General features: G+C 33.5%; 1 protein-coding gene and 1 long non-coding RNA gene across 7 annotated transcripts in view; one reads left to right on the top strand and one right to left on the bottom strand.

Moving 5' to 3' along the window:
* LOC135276520 (uncharacterized) overlaps positions 1–7,176 on the bottom strand; it is a 103,306-nt gene extending 96,130 nt beyond the window's left edge. Inside the window, exon 1 of the long non-coding RNA XR_010344065.1 lies at positions 7,001–7,176. This is a non-coding gene — a long non-coding RNA (uncharacterized LOC135276520). The remainder of the gene's footprint in view (positions 1–7,000) is intronic.
* Positions 1–21,554, top strand: part of RUNDC3B (RUN domain containing 3B) — a 179,519-nt gene that overhangs the window by 71,575 nt on the left and 86,390 nt on the right. For all 6 annotated transcript variants that reach the window (XM_012450868.3, XM_012450866.3, XM_012450865.3 and 3 more), the window contains 3 exons: positions 4,748–4,833; positions 14,346–14,435; positions 15,986–16,066. In XM_012450868.3, coding sequence (XP_012306291.2) covers positions 4,748–4,833; positions 14,346–14,435; positions 15,986–16,066 — 257 coding nt within the window. The remainder of the gene's footprint in view (positions 1–4,747; positions 4,834–14,345; positions 14,436–15,985; positions 16,067–21,554) is intronic.

Raw genomic sequence — 21,554 nt, 5'->3', positions numbered from 1 at the left:
GGCTAGACAAACAGAAGTTGGAGCTTGGAACTGCCAGTGAACAACAGACAAATGTTCCTGGAGTTGTGCATGCAGTTTTCCTATGAGGTCATTGCCAATTCTAAGTCATCTGTAGATCAAAGCAAAGTCCCATAAACAAAGCTGAAAGCAGCAGGGAGGAGGTAAAACAGCTGATTGACAATTTCAGTCTAGTTCTGGAGAGATAGAGGTTAGAGATCAAAGGCAAACAAGGTGAAAGGGAACTGTAAACACCCCAGGTTTTTACTTGAGACCCCTGGAAGACTATTCCCTTGGAGTAAGGGAAATTCTGAAGATTAATGCAAAAAAAGACCTAAAAGCAGTGCCCTGAATTGTGCGAGGTAATTTTCGAGTACTCTGACTGACTGCCAAAAGAAAAATCTACTCTAGAGAAAGGTAGCTTCAGAGTTGCTATAAATTTTCATACAGAATGTCCAGTATACAATTAAAAAATCCAGTATATAATAAAAAATCATCAGGCATATCAAGAAACAAGATTGAATTACAGAAATCAAGAAAAATAAAGAAGACAATTGAAACTAACCTATAGGTGATAGAGATTATGGACTTTTAAGCAATTATAATAGGTTCAAGAAAATGTAAATAAATATGAATATTACTAGAGAAACAAAATACATAAAATTATTAGATTATTGGAATATTCAAAGCCCAGGTGTGATGTGTCACACCTGTAATCCCAGCACTTTGGGAGGCCAAGGTGGGCAGATCACTTGAGCTCAGGATTTCAAGACCAGTCTGGGCAACATGGTGAAACCCAGACTCTACAAAAAAATACAAAAATTAGTCAGGCTGTACTGTAGTCCCAGCTATTCGGGAGGCTGAGGTGGGAGAATCACTTGAGCTTGTGAGGCAGAGGTTGCAGTAAGCTGAGATTGCACCACTGCACTCTAGCCTGGGTGATAAAGCAAGACCCTGTCTCAAAAAAAAAAAAAAAAAAAAGAAACCAAAAAACAAAAACAAATAAAATGCAAAATATACATTCTTCTTATACACACAGAAGAATTATATTAAATTGACCATTTTCTGAGCCATAATTCATCTCACTGAATTTCAGAGGATTGAAATTATATAAAGTATGTTCTCTAATCACAGTGGAGTTAAGCTAGAATCAAAAATAAACAAGGAAAAATAATTAGAAAATGTTTATATGAGTGAAATTGAGGAGGACTTCTAAATAACTCACGGATGAAAAAGAAATCACAATTGAGATTGAAAAATATTTGTAAAGTACTGATCATGAAAATACAACATACAAAAACTTCTGCTTAGAGGAATAGGCTTAAATAGGCTTTTGTGTATTTTAAAAAAGAATAAAGGCTGGAAATTGGTGATCAAGACTTTCATCTCAAGAAGCTATAAAAAATGCATTAAACTCAAAGTAGAAGGGAAAAAAGCAATAAAAATGCAATAAAATTGAAACAAATATACAATTGAAGAAAATCAACCAAACTAAGTGTTTTTAAAAAGATTAATGCAATTGATAAGCTTCTAGCAAGACTATTCAAGAAGATCAAAAGATAATATAAATTACCAGAATGATGAATGAAGAAGAGGCCAACCCTGTATACCTCACAGACATTAAAAATTCTAAGAGGATGTTATGAATAACTTCACATCAATTATATAAATTTGAAAATTTAGAAGAAATGGTAAAATTCTTTTAAAAAATTACTCACCAAAACTAACACAAAACGGATGTAAACATCTGAATATCTGATACTTGCTAAAGAAATGTAATCTATAGTTTAAAGTCATCCCATTGCAGGCACATTTTTAAATTGTCTTTTTCTTAGGGGTTTTTAAGAATTCATTGTATTTTATGGATAAGAGTTGTCTGTCAGATATTTATAAGTTAAATATCTTTTCCCACTCTGTGCCTCTTCTTCTTTTTTTTTTTTTTTAACTCTTAAATGCTGACAGCTCATCCCCTGAAACAGGAAAGAAGGTAGAGTGTATAGGCATTAACATAATTAGGTTGGTCAGTTTGGTAGTGAGAAAATGAATTTCTTCCCTTCTAATTGTGTCTGTTTTTCATTTCTGCATAAAGTAGGGATAGTATTGTAATGTAAATTATTGGGAGGATTACTTATCTTTTTAATATATATAAAGCTCTTAAAACAGAGCTTAGCACATATTAATTATATTTTTATTTTTATTTTTTTTTTATTTTTATTTTTTTTTTTAAATGGTTGCTGTTTTTTTTTTTTTTTTTTATTGCATTTTAGGTTTTGGGGTACATGTGAAAAACATGCAAGGTTGTTGCTTAGGTGCATACGTGGCAGTGTGATTTGCTGCCTTCCTCCCCTTCACCCATATCTGACATTTCTCCCCATGCTATCCCTCCCCAATTCCCCACCGCCCCGCTGTCCCCCCCACTCCCCCACAACAGACCCCCATGTATAGTGCTCCCTTCCCTGTGTCCATGTGTTCTCCTTGTTCAACACCCGCCTATGAGTGAGAACATGTGGTGTTTGATTTTGTGTTCTTGTGTCAGTTTGCTGAGAATGATGGTTTCCAGGTTCATCCATGTCCCTACAAAGGACGCGAACTCCTCGTTTTTAATGGCTGCATAATATTCCATGGTGTATATGTGCCACATTTTTCCTGTCCAGTCTATCATCGATGGGCATTTGGGTTGGTTCCAGGTCTTTGCTATTGTAAACTGTGCTGCAATGAACATTCGTGTGCATGTGTCCTTATAGTAGAACGATTTATAATCCTTTGGATATATGCCCAGTAATGGGATTGCTGGGTCAAATGGAATTTCTATTTCTAGGTCCTTGAGGAATCGCCACACTGTTTTCCACAATGGTTGAACTAATTTACACTCCCACCAACAGTGTAAAAGTGTTCCTATTTCTCCACATCCTCTCCAGCATCTGTTGTCTCCAGATTTTTTAATGATTGCCATTCTAACTGGTGTGAGATGGTATCTCAATGTAGTTTTGATTTGCATTTCTCTAATGGCCAGTGATGATGAGCATTTTTTCATATGCTTGTTGGCCTCATGTATGTCTTCTTTTGTAAAGTATCTGTTCATGTCCTATATTTTTAAATGTTGACTATTTTTTCATAAATCTTCATTTTATGGATCACCATTATAAACTGAAAAGGTCTAAATTCCTAAACCTCGTTTTTATTTGTTCTGCTTCTTGGCCCAAACAATCTTTATAAGTCTGTTTATCTTCCGTTGTAGTAAAAGTTCCTTTGTTAAAGAAAAGAAACCGTTAAAATTAGCACAACTTATCCTCACAATATAACAGAATTCCATACACATTCAAATACAGGAAACTAAACACAGCCCAGTTTTGTATGGACTGAAATTAATAAATCAGGAAGGAAGACTTTCCCTACATTTCTTATCTAGTAACAGCATAGTCTCCTGTGCTGAATTTTCTCTGGAGAGCAACTTTCCTGACTTCATTGGTGAAATTGTAGCCTTTTGATTCAAGATACCCCTACTAGTTTCTGTGTCTTTTAGATAAAATTTCAAGAGAGAATTTTGAGACTACTGGCCAGCCAGTGACTTGCCTCTTCCTTCCTCTGTTCCAGTCAGCCACAGCTAACTGTAGGTTCCCCCTAGGCTTACTCAGAATGGACAATGGACTGAGCACAGGGCAAGCTAAAAAGGATGTTGAGCTTGGTAGGCAAATTGACTGGCATGCTAAACACACCCATATCATTCATTTTCTTCCCAGTAGTAGTACTGCTGCCTCTAGCCTGACAGATTTTAACCACTGCCTAGATTGACTCCTTCGTGACCTTTCCTATCCACGAGTTTGGTGAATTCACTAGACTTGTAGACATTTCTAGAGTATGTTTTTTTTCCCCGTTCTAGTAGTTGACAATCACATATATTGATTAGCATCACCTTTATTTGCAACTGCCATTGCAGTGTTTTGATTTTCTATATTGTCTCGATGAAGTTTTTTGGAGATTTGTGAGTTGAGTGAAAATGAAAATAATTATAAGATTTTCACTACAAATATGATTTCTTATATTCTTTCATTCTAAATAGAAAGTCCATAAGAAAATTAATTGCATTTAGTAAGAATTGTCTGTTTCTGTGATTCTGTGCTAGAATATATTGGCTTCTGTTTTTGTTTTTGTTGTTGTTGTTTGTTTTTCTAGTTTAAATATTTTGTAATAGTTTTTAGAATTCTCTGGGTGTACCAAATTCAATAGCTCATGATTTGGATTCATGATAAATTGTGAAATTTGGATTTTATTCCTAGTTGTATAAAACCTCCCACAGGAAGGATAGGATTGAAAATTTTCTTAAGTAGTGTTAGACTGATTATTTTTATTAACGAGTGAGAAGTCTGTTTTTCATTATTTATGAGAGGGCTCATTTTAGTTAGCATGTTGATGTGGGGTTTTGAAGTAGAGAGTTTTGTCTTATATAATTATATTAGGTAATTCAAAAGAATCTCTAACCCAAGTAACTCAGTATTAATGTTCTGTCCCTTCAGAGGATAGAAAGTTAGTTTGACATGCTGTATCCTACATCTTCAGAGAAACAAAATATATACTGTAGGTAATCAAAATTTACCTATTTTTATCTACTTAAATATTTTTCCTAGTCATTATCAAATGTATATTTTGAATGGCTGTTCTTTACATATTAAAATACTTATATTTTTGATGGCACAGTGGCAAAATATTTTTTTTAATTTTTTTATATTTGATTCTTTCTTCTTCCTTTTAGGGTAGAGCCTGGATCAGAGTAGCACTCATGGAAAAACATTTATCTGAATACATCTCTACAGCTCTGAGAGACTTCAAAACAACCAGGTTTAAAAGTCCTTTTAATTCTCTAATATATATTTGAAAGAATCATCTAAATACTTAGAAATCAGAATAGGTTGAAGAATCAACTTCTAAAGTCCTCAGCCATTTTATTTCCTCCTTTTCTTACTCCTCAGATAAATCTACTGTCTTCTTAGGAAAATGTAATTTGTCAATTAAACATCTATCTACCTTTCTGTAAAAAGATGCACAGTATGCCTGGAATATCCTTTTTCTAAATCATTTCTGATTCATACTCTATCAACTCTTGAAGCTTCATTCTCCCCATAGACTGTTGCCTGATGGATTTGAAGATTTAACTATGAAATTTCAATAGAATCTCTTCTCTTTTCACCACCACAATGTTTGCTTATGTTTTTGCCTTCAAAGAATATAAATGAAATATTTACTTCTTTAATTCATATGTATCATTAATGATTGCTTGTCTTTTTAAGACAATCTAAACCATTGTTTTTCTTGGATTGTATAAAGATGACATCCTGTGCCATGTGAAAAATAGGACTTTGTTAATGTTTTATGATGGTAGAGAAAAGGTACATATTAAGACAACAGTCATTCCTAATTAGTGCTCATCTACTGATCTTTATTTGTAACTGTTGAAGAAGCCACTTTTCTCCATATCAAAAGTATTTGTAAAAGAAAAAATTTAATAATTTTAATAACTTAAACTGTTTAATGTAGTAGCCACTAATACAAGCCATATGTAAATTAAAATTAATATCACATAAAATTACAAATTAAGTTTCTTAAATACTGTATCACATTTCAGATGTCCCATAGCCACATGTAGCTAATGGTTATACAATTGGACAAATTTAGAGTGTTTTCCTCATCACAATAGGTTCTACTGGGCGGAGCTGCCTGAGATACTTCTAAATTACCGTTCTTTTTTCTATCTCATTAATCATATTTCTGAAAGAAAAGGAAATGCTTACAACTATGAACTACTTTCGATCGGAAAAAATAAGCACAGACAAGTCCCATTTCTGAGATCTTAACTTCCATATCCTAATGCAGTGTTTGACATTCTGGATTTTGAGAAAATCTGGGCATTAATTATGTACATTCTTTCAATTAACTAGCTGGTACTAATTAAGTATCTTCATTTAGTTGCCTCTATCTTTATTGGTAATATAATAGTAAACTTTTAATTTTGAGATACAAAGAATTGTCATAATTATAAGTTGGACCGGGATAGAAAGACTTTTAGCTAAAAGAAATATTTGCATAAAGTAAATCTGATATATACTTAATGAGTTCTTTTCAAGCAACATGACACTCTTGAGATATTTCTAAACAGTGAGATAATGATAAACTCTTAGACATTTGAAATTCACTTTATAAAATAAAACAATTGTTTATCATTACTGGTAAGTTTCATTATGAAAGATAGTAAGTATTGCGGATACTAAGGCTTTGAAAATGAAAACAAAGAATAGTATCAGAATCTAGTAGCTCAAATCTAAAAATCCTATATTAATGAAATCAAAATCAAGTTTGCATAGTAGTCATTTCCTATGCAATTACCATATTGAATCAAAGTTATGATAGTCTTTTCCAAATAGAAATTAAACCATTAATAATCTCTCTAAATTGTTAGTCTTGTTTCTAAGTTTAAATGATTGGGAGGGGTAGAAATAATTCTTGAATAGATTATTTTTAGAACAAGTAGTTTAAACATTTAAAGGGAAATGCTTTCTGCCTTGTTCTTAAGTGTTAACCATGCTTTTTCATAGAAAGGAAATGATTCAGCTCTAAAAAAGTACATGGAGTAAAAATATTCTTGTAACAATACATAAACATACACTCTTCAAACAGAAACAAGGCTTAGTGTACAATGTTCATATATATGTATCTACACATACACATTTATTGAATAATAGGATTTAAATGTGAATACAATGGCTTTGTAGCTCTTAAGAAAGGAAGTAAGTAGGGAGTTATTTCAGTTTTTATCTTAGAAGTTAACTAAAAAATGTGGAGAAAAAATCTTCTTTTCTCCCCTATTTACACTATTTTTTTTACTGAGATGAAACCAAAGAAACTTCTTAATTCCAATTAAATTTGATTGCAAACTTCTAGTCAAGACAAATATATTCATAAGATTAGATTTGTAAAATACAAACAATTAGAAAGAGTATTTGTACCTTACCTTTTATCTGGTTTCTTCCTGAAGTAAGTACTCCTAGAAGAATGAGAAATGATCTCTAATCTTTGGGAATCTGGAGACTATCAAAATAAAGTAAATTTCTTCATGTTCTACTCTTCACAGATAAAGAGTAATGATAGCCTTTAAAATGGTAATGCAGGTGTTTACCCCAGTACCAGAGGAGGAGCTACATGAACTAAGGCAGGCAGGCAGGCTTGACAGCGCTAATCAGTGAAAACCCAAGGATAAGTTTGGGTGGAAGAAAGGTGGGAGTAGAGATAAAATAAATTTTGAGTGCATGACTATGCTCCAAAGCATTGAGGAAATTCATATGATCCTTTTGCTAAGGTGTAGGACGTCTTAATGAGCAGTCGAAAAAACAAACAAAAACTGTGAAGCGTTACATGGCTTAGGGATTGGGTATAATTGCTAAATAGCCAGAGTTGGGAAGCTGGCAGAGTGATGATTAGAATCTAAGCTAAAAAAAAAAAAGAAAGACTTGTTTTAGTAGGTTACTGGGAAGACCTTCAAATAAGAAGTGAAGTAAAAACTGAATTACCTTGTTCAAATTTTAATTTCTCTTTACCCACAGACTAAAAAATAATTAGTAAATTTAAGTTAAAAATACACATGTGATATTTCAAACAAAATTGAAAATTTAACAAGAATTTGAAGTAATAATTATGGAAAAGAGTAAAGATAAATTAGCTTTATGGAAACTCATTTGTTTACTTTGCAATTATATCACAGTAATTTATAATGAAAAAGTTGTGTTCCAAAGAAATGTTAATTTTCACAATGTTTTAGCACATTTGAAGGAAGGAGTAAAGTATAAAATAAAACTTTGTAAATTACTGAGCTGTCACAAAGAAAAAATGAGTTGACAAACACTTTTATCAATTATAGAGAAGTAGACAGAATAGTAATTAGTAACCAAAATCTTTTAAGAGATAAAAATGCATTTTGGAATCAAATATGTTTTAAAGTTTTACATTATTAAGATAGAAGATAAACATTATTAAAAGGTGCTTGTGAACTGCTACCTCACAGCACATACAAAAACTCCAAATTAATCAGACTTAAATGTAAAACCCTTAGAAGAAAACATAGATGTAAATCTATGTTTGGATTAGAAGATAGTTTCCTAAGTATGATGCCAAATGTAAAAAGAACAACAGAAAAAAGATAAATTGAACATAATAAAAATTAAAACTTTGTGCAAAGACACCATGAAGAAGGTGAAAAGATGAGTAACAGAATGGGAGACAATTTTTACAGATCATCATTTGATAAAGCAGTGGTCCCCAACCTTTTTTGCACCAGGGACTGGTTTTGTAGAATACAGTGTTTCCACGGACCTTGGTGGCAGGGCAGGTTTCAAGATGAAACTGTTCCACCTCAGATCATCAGGCATTAATTAGAGTGTCATAAGGAGCATGCAACCTAGATCCTTCACATGTACAGTTCACAATAGAGTTCTTACTCCTATGAGAATCTAATGCCTGGTTGACAGGAGGCAGAGCTCAGGCGATAATGTGCACTGGCCCACCACTCACCTCCTGCTGTGTGGCTCCAGTTCCTAACAGGTCATGGGCAGGTACTGGTTCATGGCCCAGGAGTTGGGGACCCCTGTGATAAGGGTTTTCTATCTACAATGTGTATAAAGAACTTTTACAACTCAGTAATAAAAAGACAACTCATTTAAAAATGGGCAATGAATCTGAATAGACACTTCTCCAAAGAGGATATACAGATGTCTAATAAACACTAAAATGTTGCTTGACAGCATTAGTCATCGGGGAAATGCAAAACCACAATGAAATACCACTGTATACTAACTAGGATGGGTATGTTCAAAAGATGACTTAATAACAAATCTTTGTGAGGATTTTGAAAACTGAATCTCTTATGTGTTGCTGGTGGGAAAAGGACATTGTGTAGCCACTTTGAAAAAGAGTCTGGCAATTTTTCAAAAGGTTAAACATAGAGTTACCATATGACCCAGCACATGACTCCTAGGTGTATGTGTGGCTATATCCATATAATGGGATATTATTCAGCCATAAAAAGAAATGAAGTATTGATCCATGCTGCCACACGAATGAACCTTGAAAATCTGCTAAGCTTAGCAAAAAAAGCCAGTCACAAAAGACCAGATAGCATATGATTCCCCTCTTCCTTTAGTTACCAAATCTCTGTCTCCTCATCTTCAGTCTCTTTACTACTGCTGGATCAATCCCACCCTTACAGAACATATGCTCGTACCTCCTACCTTAAAAAGATTCTCCATTGAACCTATATTCCCCTCTGCTACTGCTCATTTCCTAATTCTGCTTCACCACCAGACTTCTCCAAAGCACTTCTTCACACTGTCATCATTTTCTTACTTTAGAGTCACCCTCTTATCCACTCTTGTCTGCCCCTCACCACTCCACCAAGATTTTTTAAAAGGATACTGATAATTTACAAGCTACCCAATGTAATGGATGTTTCTCTGTTCGCATTGTACTCCATCGCCCAGCTACTCCCAGTATAAGTTGACTACTTCATCATTCTTGAAAAATCTCTTCACCTTTAAATTACACAACATTCCATGGCTTTTCCTTAATTGCTCTGTCTCTTTTTCTGTCATCTTTTCCACTTAACAACATCTGACTGTCCGTATTCTCTGGGCTCAGTCCTGCATTGTCTGCTGTTTTTCCTCTGTTCATTTTTCTCTGTTTTCTCTCTTCCTGGAGTTTCATCCATTCCCCTGGTTTGAAATACCATCTATATGATCATGATACCACATTTAAACCTCTAGCTAGATAGTTCAGATATACTGATTTTTTCCCCTGTAACTCTGTTCACCCCTTCTTAGCAAATGATATCACTGCCTACCTACATAGTTGATTGAGAATCTAAAAATCATACCTGATTCCTCGTTCCCCTCATACCCTGTAATCAATCCATAAACAAGTCTTATTGATCCTACCTCCAAAATCTATTTTGAATCTACTTATTTACCTTAAAAGTAAAAGAGATTATGTCAACTCCCACTTAAAACATTGAGATTATACCTTATTACACTAACCAGAAGGCTCTGTTGCTGTCACTTTCCTGGAGTCAAATCCTGGCTTCCCTACTCTAGCTGTGTCTATCTTCAACAAGTTGCTTAATCTCTCTGGAGAGTAATAGTAGCAAAGTTAAGAAGATGATTCATGGAAAGTTATTACTGTGCTACTCAGTGAGTGTTCATTATTATTATTAGTGTTGTATGGCTTAGAGATCCCTGTGTGATTGGACTTCTGTGAGCTAGGGTGTCAGGTTAAACACTTGAGAATGCCTTACTTAATGACTTTCCAAAATTGGGCTTTCCTTCACTTTATCTCTACTTCAACAACCTGTTTATTTACTTTGTATTTACCATCATCTGTAATTATCTTTTTCTCTTGTTTCTTGCTTTTCTATTCCCCTAGACTATATGCTCCATAGAGAGGATCTAAATCTAACTTATTTACCATTGTAACTGTAGTACCTAGCACAGTTCCTGTCACATAAAAGGAATTTAATATATATTTGTTGATTAAAATAATTACTGAATCGCACATTCTTGGCAAGACCTTTGGAAGTTGACTTTTTCACCAGTTTTTCATTTTTATTCAATTTGACTTTGAATATGACATCTATTTATAATGCAAGAATCTGTCTTATATGTCATGAGGGATAATTTTCTTATATCCCCTCCTAGTAGTTTCTTACATTAAATTGGGGAAGAGAACAAGCACACCAATAATGAAATTTCTTTGGCTTATAAGACAAGCTTTCTCATATTTTTAATATTGCACTTTCAAGTGTATAGAATAACCTCTGACTCCCACAAAAGGAAAATTTGAAGCATGACATTAGGTATTGTCAGCATCATTTGTATTTATTGTTCACCTTGGAACAATAATTTCTATTTATTGTTCAATAACAAGTATTATTTGTTTTTTAACTACTTAAAATGCCTTAAAATATTCTTACAGAATGGACACTAAGGTGGCATTATAGGAATATATTTCAATTAGAGTTAAATTATGTGTGGTAAAAGAAAAGCATATTCTTATAAGGACATTATTTTAAATACGTTTCTAGTCACTAATATTTTTCTAATCAACATATAAATGCTTGGTAAGGGTGGTATACCTGATAAGATCAGGAAGGTTTTTTTTTCCCAGATCACAGTAATATCAAATAGTTGCTTATAATTTTTCCACATTTCTGAAATGTAAAATTATATTAAAGATATAGTGTCTAGTATATAAATGTTTAACTGGAAGTTTCAGATATATTTTTTACTTTGGTACTTTCAATATTTATAATATGTTGAAAGTAAGCAGTACAATGTTTTGGTTGGTCTCTCTCTCTCTCTCTCTCTCTCTCTCTCTCTCTCTCTCTCTGTGTGTGTGTGTGTGTGTGTGTGTGTGTGTGTGTGTGTGTGTGTGTATTTAGAAAGGGTTTTGCTCTGTCACCCAGGCTGGAGTGCAGTGGGCCATCTCAGCTCACTGCAACCTCTGCCTGACTCAAGCAATCGTCCCACCTCAGTCTCCCCACCTCAAGTCTCCCAAGTAGCTGGGACTACAGGCAAGGGCCACCACATCCAGCTAATTTTTTTTATTTTTTGTAGCCATGTTGCCCAGGCTGATTTCTAACTCCTGTTGCTCAAAGGATCTGCCTGTTACAGCCTCCAAAAGTTCTGGGATTACAGGCATAAGCCACCAGGCCTGGCATAAACATATTTTCTTTAGATCAAAAAGTATTTTTAACTAAAAAAAAGGGAATTTTTTTAGTATATACCTGACTATTATTGGATTAGTCATCTCAGGCTTTACTCATGGCTCATTTATTGTATGACCTTGGTTATGTAAGCAAAGATTAATGTTCCAATTTTTCAATGAGGTAAAATGAAAAAGTTGAAATTTTACAATCTTTTGGAATCTTTGAAAGTATTGACCACAGAAATCAGACTTATAGTCAAATTATTAGTATATTAGTTTGCATAAGAGAATAAATTAATTTTTCAAGACATCTACCTCTTTCATACACCTGAAGTCTTTGATTAAATGATAAAAATATAATCTTCTCAGATCAATTCAGTTTTCTAAATACTGAATTATTTTAAAATATATTATCTCAAACTCAGAAGTACATTTTCTAAAACATAATTTTTTTCTTAACCAGAACTAATAATTTTAAAGTTCGGCATATAATGGGCAGTCCTCTTAACTGGCCTTTCCTCTTCCATTTTTCCTTTACTCTGTTGCTGTTACAGTAAATCAGGCCTTATGCTTAAGATATATTTTTTCTCAGTGGAATTACTGATTTTACATATAGAAAGCATTTTACTTATCTTAAATCATTAGCTTAGAAAATTTACTTATTTACTAAGGAGTAAAACTAAAGCCAAAAACTCATTAAAACCTTACTGTATGAACACACATATAAAAGATCTTTAGATTTTAAAATGTATCTCAAACTAGTTAATTTTTTGATGTGGTGTTCTTCAGTACTCCCTAATACAAGGGTGACATTAGAAAGCAAAAAAGAATAGTTTTGAGCTGATTTTAGAATGTATTTTTTAAACAATGATGGGTTGAAAATGAGGAATAAAAAGATGTAGACCTTTTCTTATATAAGAAGTACTAGGAATAATGAGTTATTTCCAGTATCGGAAAACAGAATTTTTTTCTAAATTCATATGTCTCATAGAATGTAATGGTCTGAAACCATTGGAAGCATAGTTCTTCCAGGAATTAATAATATAATCTGCCAATAGCCAACTTAGCTATTCGACCAGGGACAAAGTCTCTGACATATGTGTCTGTCTAAATATACTTATCTTTCTGCAAAACACCTCAGTAAAGATGTAAAAAATTCTTCCATTTATTTTACTAATCTTTGTTAGGCTGGAAGTTTTAGTTTTTCTCCTTTTATATAAACATTAAAAACAATTTTAGTAAGTTCAAGGAAACAGAAAACATTTATTCCAAGCTCGTCTCCCCACCATATTCGTTTGCAGCCTTACATCTGTCACGGAGTAAATAGTTGTCTATTTTTTCTGTTTTATACTTTTTATTCATTTAATATTCCTTATGAACCATATCTAATATGTTAAGTTCTTTTTGCATATTTTTGTTTTACAAAAAGTAGGCTTAATAGAAGATATAGGACTTAAAGAAAGAATAATTGGTTGACTTTCTTAAGCAATTCATTTAACATGAGCTTGTGCAAATTGTTTTAACGTTATACTTTTCTTGATGGTAAATTTGAAACTAATGATGATTCCATCTTTGTTTAATTTATGGGTTTTTTCTTTGCAAGTATCAGATAATGTTTGTAAAAGTACTTGGTAAGCTGTGAACAACAATTCAAAATTGGTGGTAGGATTATGAGCATATTATATTTTTTGCAGAATTTATAAACTCAGAAATACTGAAAAGAGCAAGACCTTTACTAAAATGTTTCATTTTATTTAGTGGGATGGTATAGAGTGGTATTCACTGCCTTATATGTAATACAAATAGACATAGCAGTGTAATCATCCCCGGTTACTGATATAAATTAGCTTTTACATAGTATTACATTTAAGAAGAAGTAGATTAAATGATTTTGCATTCTTTTTTAGAAAAATAACTTAGACACACGTTATGATTTTTCTTTTGAAAATATTTTAAAAATTAATGATAACCAAAACAGAAGGCATTACAGGAATTAGCAAAGATACATTCACATTCCTGTTTTTGTCAAGGAGATAATGAATGCTTTCTTTTTCATATACAGCCACTTTGGTAGCTCATCTGCTTTATTAGGATTCCACTATTAAGATTAGCATAAATTACTAATGAGTGCACCTCCCAAGTTCTTAATCTAGTCAATAACCTTTGGAATTATAGAAAAACAGAAATTATTTTTATTTGTTAGAACTCAAGTCTACTTAGTTTTAAAAATCGATCAGTACAGATAACTCTGAATTTGCCACCTTTCACTTTATATTTATATTGCTTCACTATTAAAGAAAAATGCTGGCACTCTAGGCCCATTGAAAGAGTCACTTTGGGGATTCCTTTTAGGAGAGTTGGAAGCAGAATTATTTTTGTTATATTGGCAAGTTGTGGTTTCTTCAGGGTTTCTTTTTTTTTTTTTTTTTTGGTCTCTTTATTTTGGTCTAAATATCTTTAAAACTTAAGTGATGGAAGTATGTTTTGTTTAAATATAAATTAAATAAAATTTAGCTCTTCCTACAGTAGTTTGGGCCCTAAATGATTTCTCTCCATCCAACTTCCATTTGTTTTTAACATTTTATATATTCACCCATTTCATTTTTTAGGAGATTTTATGAAGATGGAGCAATTGTCTTGGGTGAAGAAGCAAATATGCTTGCTGGCATGCTGCTAGGACTCAATGCTATTGATTTCAGGTACTTAATATAACCAAATGCATTTGGTTTTTAAATTATTCTACATCTTAATAATTTCTACTTATAATTTTTTTCTTTCAGTTTTCTAAGTAAAGCACACATTTTCTAAATGGGTTTCCTCTCAGAAAAGAGACTACCTGAAACTTAACGAATTGATAGGCTTGCTCTGTAGCTTGAATAAAAAGAAAGCTTAGACTATATCTCATTCCTCAATACCCCCCTTCCCCAATGAAAGAAGACTTTGAATCTTATCTGTTAGCATTTTTCAGCTACTGCTTTAAAATGAAAAGAAATAGACTAAAAGTAGTTTCAAAGCCAGAAAGATTCTCATTATCTCATGTGTTGAGTTTAAAAATATCCTGACGGGCTATCTTATGTATCTTATGTCTCTTATGTTATGTATCAAGAATATCAAATAATATTGTTAAAATTTACTTTTATTATCAGCAAGATGAACTGGTTCCACACTGAAATAACAAGTGCTAAAAATGGGCAATATGTTATTTTTCGATTTATAGATGCATTTTTTGCATTTCCTTAATTGATTCCAGGTTTTACATTGTATTAAAAGTAAAAGGTTTCTCTGTAAGAAAATGCAAACACAAGGAATGAAGGAAATATTATATTTTTATTGAAATATAACACTTAAAAATTCAGGAATATTAACAAAGTAAGTGTAAGAAAAGTGAAATTCTACTTTTAGGTCTTGATAAATTAATGCTGCTCATTTTCACTGAAGTTATCTTTTTTAGTAAAGCACTCCCTTTTCTAAACATTTGTCATTTTATAAGTCTAACTGTATTAAGATTTAATACGCTAGTATTAGGTTAATTAGCTTAATTGTTGAGGATGAACATGATAGATGGAATATGAAGATTGTCTTTTTGATTCCTCTATGGATGTTAACTTTTTATATCGCATGTCACTGGCTCTGTCTAAATGTTTTACAGGCTTGTTTTTGTTCATTTGTTTGCTGTTTTATCATTTAAAAAAAACTGGCCAGACAATGTGGCTCACATCTGTAATCCAAGCACTTTGGGAGGCCAAGGCAGACAGATCACCTGAGGTCAGGAGTTTGAGACCAGCCTGACCGACATGGCGAAACCCTGTCCCTACTAAAAATACAAAAATCAGCTGGGTGTGGCAGCAGGCACTGTAAACCCAGCTACCTAGGAGGCTGAGAGAGGAGAATCACTAAAACCCAGGAGGCAGAGGCTTCAGTGAGCTGAGATCACGCCACTGCACTCCAGCCTGGGTGACAGAGCAAGACTCTGTCTCAAAAAAAAAAAAATGGAATAAGAATGTTAACTGTTGGTTTAATGTAACCCATTGACAGTGTATTAATTTGTACAGTGCCTTGTCACTGGTATTGAAGGTAGAATATTTTATTCAGGCATTTATTTGTGACAAGTAATAATTAAATTGCAAACAAAAAAATGCACTTGCAGTTTGATGAGAGAAACGTCTCTGGCAAGAGATTTTTCATAAAACTTAACTTTGGTTTAAAATTTTATGTACTAATATGAAATATTTATTTTCTGTTGTATTAGTTTCTGCCTAAAGGGAGAGGGACTGGATGGCAGCTTTCCTGCTGTAATAGACTATACACCATATTTGAAGTATATCCAAAGGTATGTGACATTTTGAGATATGTTTTTAAAAATTTTATTTGAAATTAAATGTCTTGTGCAATGTTTGTTTGATTAAAACTACTTTGTACTGGCTGGCATGGTGGATCATGCCTGTAATCCCAACACTTTGGGAGGCCAAGGTGGGCAGATCACAAGGTCAGGAGTTTGAGACCAGCCTGGACAACATGGTGAAACCCCGTCTCTACTAAAGATACAAAAAAATTAGCCAGGTGTGGTGGCGTGCACCTGTAATCCCAGCTACTCAGGAGGCTGAGGCAGGAGAATTGCTTGAACTCAGGAGGCAGAGGTTTCAGTGAGCCAAGATCGGGCCACTGTACTCTACCCTGGGCAACAGACCAAGACACCATCTCAAAAAAAAAAAAAAAACTTTGTACTAAACATTTCTTTCAGTATCAGAAATCATTAAAGGGTAGAAACTCCAGTTGCATTTTTGGTATTTATTATTTAAAAAATACATACTTTTTATGTAAATATACACTTTTTAACATAATTGTAATCCCAGCATGAAGTTTTTTAAAGTAACAAAAGCATTTATTCAAAAATGCTTTTATTCAAAATAACAAAAGCATTTATATTGCTATAGTCATTATAATAACTTTAATAGCTCTGAAATAGTCTATTGAGATTTCAAAACTATAATTCAGTGTTTAGATTGTTTTCAATTTTTTCTCATTAAAAAAGGATAAATAACATTCTTATACAAATAAATTTTCCTTTTATTTTCATTGTAAATTGTCAGAGATATTCAGGTAAATTCATGAAAAATCTGATGACTCTTAAAACATGTCTTTTAAAGAGTTGTAACTATTTATTCTATTACCAATATTGTGTGAGAATTCTGGATTTCCCACAATCTCATTAGCATTGAATATTAATTAATGACATCTATAGATGTTTCTAAGATCTGCTTGAAAGATTGATTTCCTGACTAGAATGATGATCTTTATATACTTCTTTTTTTTCTATAAGTTATTGGGGTACAGATGGTATTTGATTATATAAGTTCTTCAGTGGTGATTTGTGAGATTTTGGAGCACCCATCACTCGAGCAGTGTACACTGTACCGTATTTATTGACTTTTATCCCTCACCTCCCTCCACTCTTCCCCCCAAGTCCCCAAAGTACTTTAGGTCATTCTTAAGCCTTTGTGTCCTCATAGCTTAGTTCCCACATATCAGTGAGAACATATGGATGTTTGGTTTTCCATTCCTGAGTTACTTCACTTAGAATAATAGTCTCCAGTCTCATCTAGGTCACTGCAAATGCTGTTAATCCATTTCTTTTTATGGCTGTGTAGAATACCGTTGTGTATATATATATCACAGTTTCTTTATCCACTCAGTTGATGGGCATTTGGGTTGGTTCCACGATTTTGCAATTATTAATTGTGCTGCTATAAACATGCATATGCAAGTGTCTTTTCCAAATAATAACTTCTTTTCTTCTGGGTACATACCCAGTAGTGACATTCCTGGAGCAAATGGTAGTTCTACTTTTAATTCTTTAAGGAATCTCCACACTATTTTCCATAGTGGCTATACTAGTTTACATACCGACTATCAGTGCAGAAGTGTTCCCTGTTCACTGCATCCATGCCAACATCTATTGTTTTCTGATTTTTTGATTATGGTCATTCTTGCAGGAGTAAGGTGGTATTGCATTGTGGTTTTGATTTGCATTTCACTGATCATTAGTGATGTTGAGCATTTTCATATGTTTGTTGGCCATTTGTATGTCTTCTTTTGAGAATGGTATATGCATATCCTTAGCCCACTTTTTGATGGGATTGTTTTTTTCTTACTGATTTGTTTGAGCTCTTTGTAGATTCTGGATGTTAGTCCTTTGTCAGATGTATAGATTGTAAAGATTTTCTCCCATTCTGTGGGCTGTCTATTTGCTGACTGTTCCTTTTGCTATGCAAAAGCTCGTTAATTTAATTGGGTCCCAGCTATTTATCTTTGTTTTGCTTGCATTTGCTTTTGGGTTCTTGGTCATGAAATCCTTGCCTAAGCCAATATCTAGAAGGGTTTTTCCTATGTTATCTTCGAGAAGTTTTATAGTTTCAGGTCTTAGGTTTTAATCCTTAATCCCTCTTGAGTTGATTTTTGTATAAGGTGAGATAAGAGGACAGTTTTGTTCTCCTACATGTGGCTAGCCAGTTATCCCAGCATCATTTGTTGAAAGGGCATCCTTTCCCCACTTTATGTTTTTGTTTGCTTTGTCGAAGATCAGTTGGCTTAAGTATTTTGGTTTCTTTCTGGGTTCTCTATTCTGTTCCATTGACCTATGTGCCTGTTTTTTATACCAGTACCACACTGTTTTGGTGACTATTGCCCTATAGTATAGTTTGAAATCAGGTAGTGTGATGCCTCTAAATATGTTCTTTTTGCTTAGTCTTGCTTTGGTTATGTGGGTTCTTTTATGGTTCCACATGAATTTTAGAATGTTTTTCTCTAATTCTATGAAGAATGATGGTGGTATTTTGATGGGGATTGCACTGAATTTGTAAATTGCTTTTGGCAGTATGGTCATTTTCACCATATTGATTCTACTCATCCTTGAGCATGGGATGTGTTTCCATTTGTTCATGTCATCTATGATTTCTTTCAGCAGTATTTTGTAGTTTTCCTTGTAGCGGTCTTTCAACTCCTTGGTTGGGTATATTCCTAAGTATTTTATTTTATTTTGTTTTTCAGCTATTGTAAAGGGGATTGAGTTCTTTATTTGATTCTCTACTTGTTTGCTGTTCGTGTATGGAAGAGCTACTGATTGGTATACATTAATCTTGTATCTAGAACCTTTGCTGAATTCTTTTATGAATTCTAGGAACTTTCTGGAGGAATCCTTAGGGCTTTCAAGGTAAATGATCATATCATCAGCAAACAGTGACAGTTTGACTTTCTCTTTACCAATTTGAATGCCCTTTATTTCTTTCTCTTGTCTGATTGCTCTGGCTAGGGCTTCCAGTACTATATTGAAGAGGAGTGGTGAGAGTCAGCATCCTGGTCTTGTTACAGTTCTCAGAAGGAATGCTTCTTTTCCCCATTCAGTATTATGTTGGCTGTGGGTTTGTCGTAGGTGACTTTTATTACATTAAGGTAGGTCCCTTGTATGCCAATTTTGCTGAGAGTTTTAATCATAAAGGGATGTGCTGGATTTTGTCAAATGCTTTTTCAGCATCTATTGAGATGATCATGTGATTTTTGCTTTTAATTCTATTTATGTGGTGTATCACATTTATTGACTTGTGTATGTTAAACCACCCCTGCATCCCTGGTATGAAACCCACTGGATCGTGGTGGATTATCTTTTGATATGTCCTTGGACTTGGTTTGCTAGTATTTTGTTAAGGATTTTATCAAGGGTATTGGTTTATAGCTTTCTTTTTTGGTTATGTCCTTTTCTGGTTTTGGTATTAGGGTGATGCTGGCTTCATAGAATGAATTAGGGAAGGTTCCTTCTTTCTCTATCTTGTGGAATCTTGTCACAAGGATTGGTACCAATTCTTCTTTGAATGTCTGGTAGAATTCTGCTGTGAATCTGTCTGGTTCTCAACTTTTTTTTTTGGTAATGTTTTAATTACCATTTCAGTATCTCTGCTTGTTATTGATCTGTTCAGTGTATCTAATTCTTCCTGATTTAAGCTGAGAGGGGTGTATTTTTTTCAGGAATTCATCCATCTCTTCTAGGTTTTCTAGTTTATATGCATAAAGGTGTTCAGAGTAGCCCTGAATGATCTTTTGTATTTCAGTGGTGTCAGTTGTAATATCTCCTGTTTCATTTCTTAGTGAGGTTATTTTCTCTCTTCTTTTCTTGGTTAATCTTGCTGATGGTCTGTCAATTTTATTTATCTTTTCAAAGAAACAGCTTTTTGTTTCATTTTTTTTTCATTTTGTTTTGTTTTGTTTCAATTTCATTAAGTTCTGCTCTGATCTTGTTATTTCCTTTCTTCTGCTGGGTTTGGGTTCGGTTTGTTCTTATTTCTCTAGTTCCTTGAGGCATGACCTTAGAATGTCATGCCTCTTTCAGTCTTTTTGATGTAGGCATTTAGGGCTATGAACTTTCCTCTTAGCACCATCTTTGCTGTATCCCAAAGGTTTTGATAGGTTGTGTCATTATTGTTGTTCAGTTCAAAGAATTTTTAAATTTCCATCTTAATTTTGTTTTTGACCCAGTGCTCATTCACGAGTAGGTTATTTAATTTCCGTGTATTTGCATGGTTTTGAAGGTTCCTTTGGAGTTCATTTCCAGTTTTATTCCACTGTGGTCTGAGATAGTGCTTGATAAAATTTCAGTTTTTTAAAATTTATTGAGGCTTGTTTCGTGGCCTATCACATGGTCTATCTGAGAAAGTTTCATGTGCATGGGATAGAATTTGTATGCTGCGGTTGTTGAATGAACTGTTCTGTATGTATTCGTTAAGTCGATTTGTTCCAGGATATAGTTGAAATCCATCGTTTCTTTGTTGACTTTCTGTCTTGATGACCTGTCTAGTGCTGTCAGTGGAGTATTGAAGCCCCCACTATTATTGTGTTGCTGTCTACCTCATTTCTTATGTCTATTAGTAATTGTTTTATAAATTTATGGGTTCCTGTGTTTGGTGCATATACATTTAGGATTGATATTTTCCTGTTGGACAAGGCCTTTTACCCTTGTATAATGTCCCTCTTTGCCTCTTTTAACTGCTGTTAATTTAAAGTTTGTTTTATCTGATATAAGAATAGCTCCTCCTGCTCACTTTTGGTGTCCATGTGCATGAAATGCCTTTTTCACCCCTTTAAGTTTATGTGAGTCCTTATGTGTTAGATGAGTCCTTATGTATTAGAAGGCAGCAGATTGTTGGTTGGTGAGTTCCTATACATTGTGCAGTTCTGTATCATGTAAGTGGAGCTTTTACACCATTTACATTCAACGTTAGTATTGAAATGTGAGGTACCATGCATTCATGGCGCTCTTGTTGCCTGTGTGCTTTGTTTTTTTTTTTTTTGCTTTTTGTATATTTGTTTTATAGGTCCTGTGTGATTTATGCTTTAAAGAGGTTCTGTTTTGATGTGTTTCCAGGATTTGTTTCAATATTTAAAATTCCGTTTAGCAGTATTTATAGTGATGACCTGGTAATGGTGAACTATTTGTGCTCAAAAGGGTTTTGTGCAGTACTGATACTGAACTTTCCACCCCCACGTAACAGAGTATATATTCATCTCATCACCACATGGCACGTACTCTGAAATTGACCACATAATTGGACATAAAACAATCCTCAACAAATGCAAAAGAACCAAAATCATACCAAACACACTTTTGGACCATAACACAATTAAAATGGAAGTCAAGACTCCAGAAATCACTCAGAACAATGCAATTACATAGGAATTAAACAACAGCTCCTGAATGACTTTTGGGTAAAGAATGAAATTAAGGCAGAAATTAGGAAGTTCTTTGAAACCAATAAGAACAAAGATACAAT

The sequence above is a fragment of the Aotus nancymaae genome, unplaced genomic scaffold (genome assembly GCF_030222135.1).
Source record: "Aotus nancymaae isolate 86718 unplaced genomic scaffold, 86718_ANA_hifiasm-v0.15.2.pri h1tg000025l, whole genome shotgun sequence".
Taxonomy (NCBI): domain Eukaryota; kingdom Metazoa; phylum Chordata; class Mammalia; order Primates; family Aotidae; genus Aotus; species Aotus nancymaae.
This window is presented reverse-complemented; position numbering and strand designations above follow the sequence as displayed.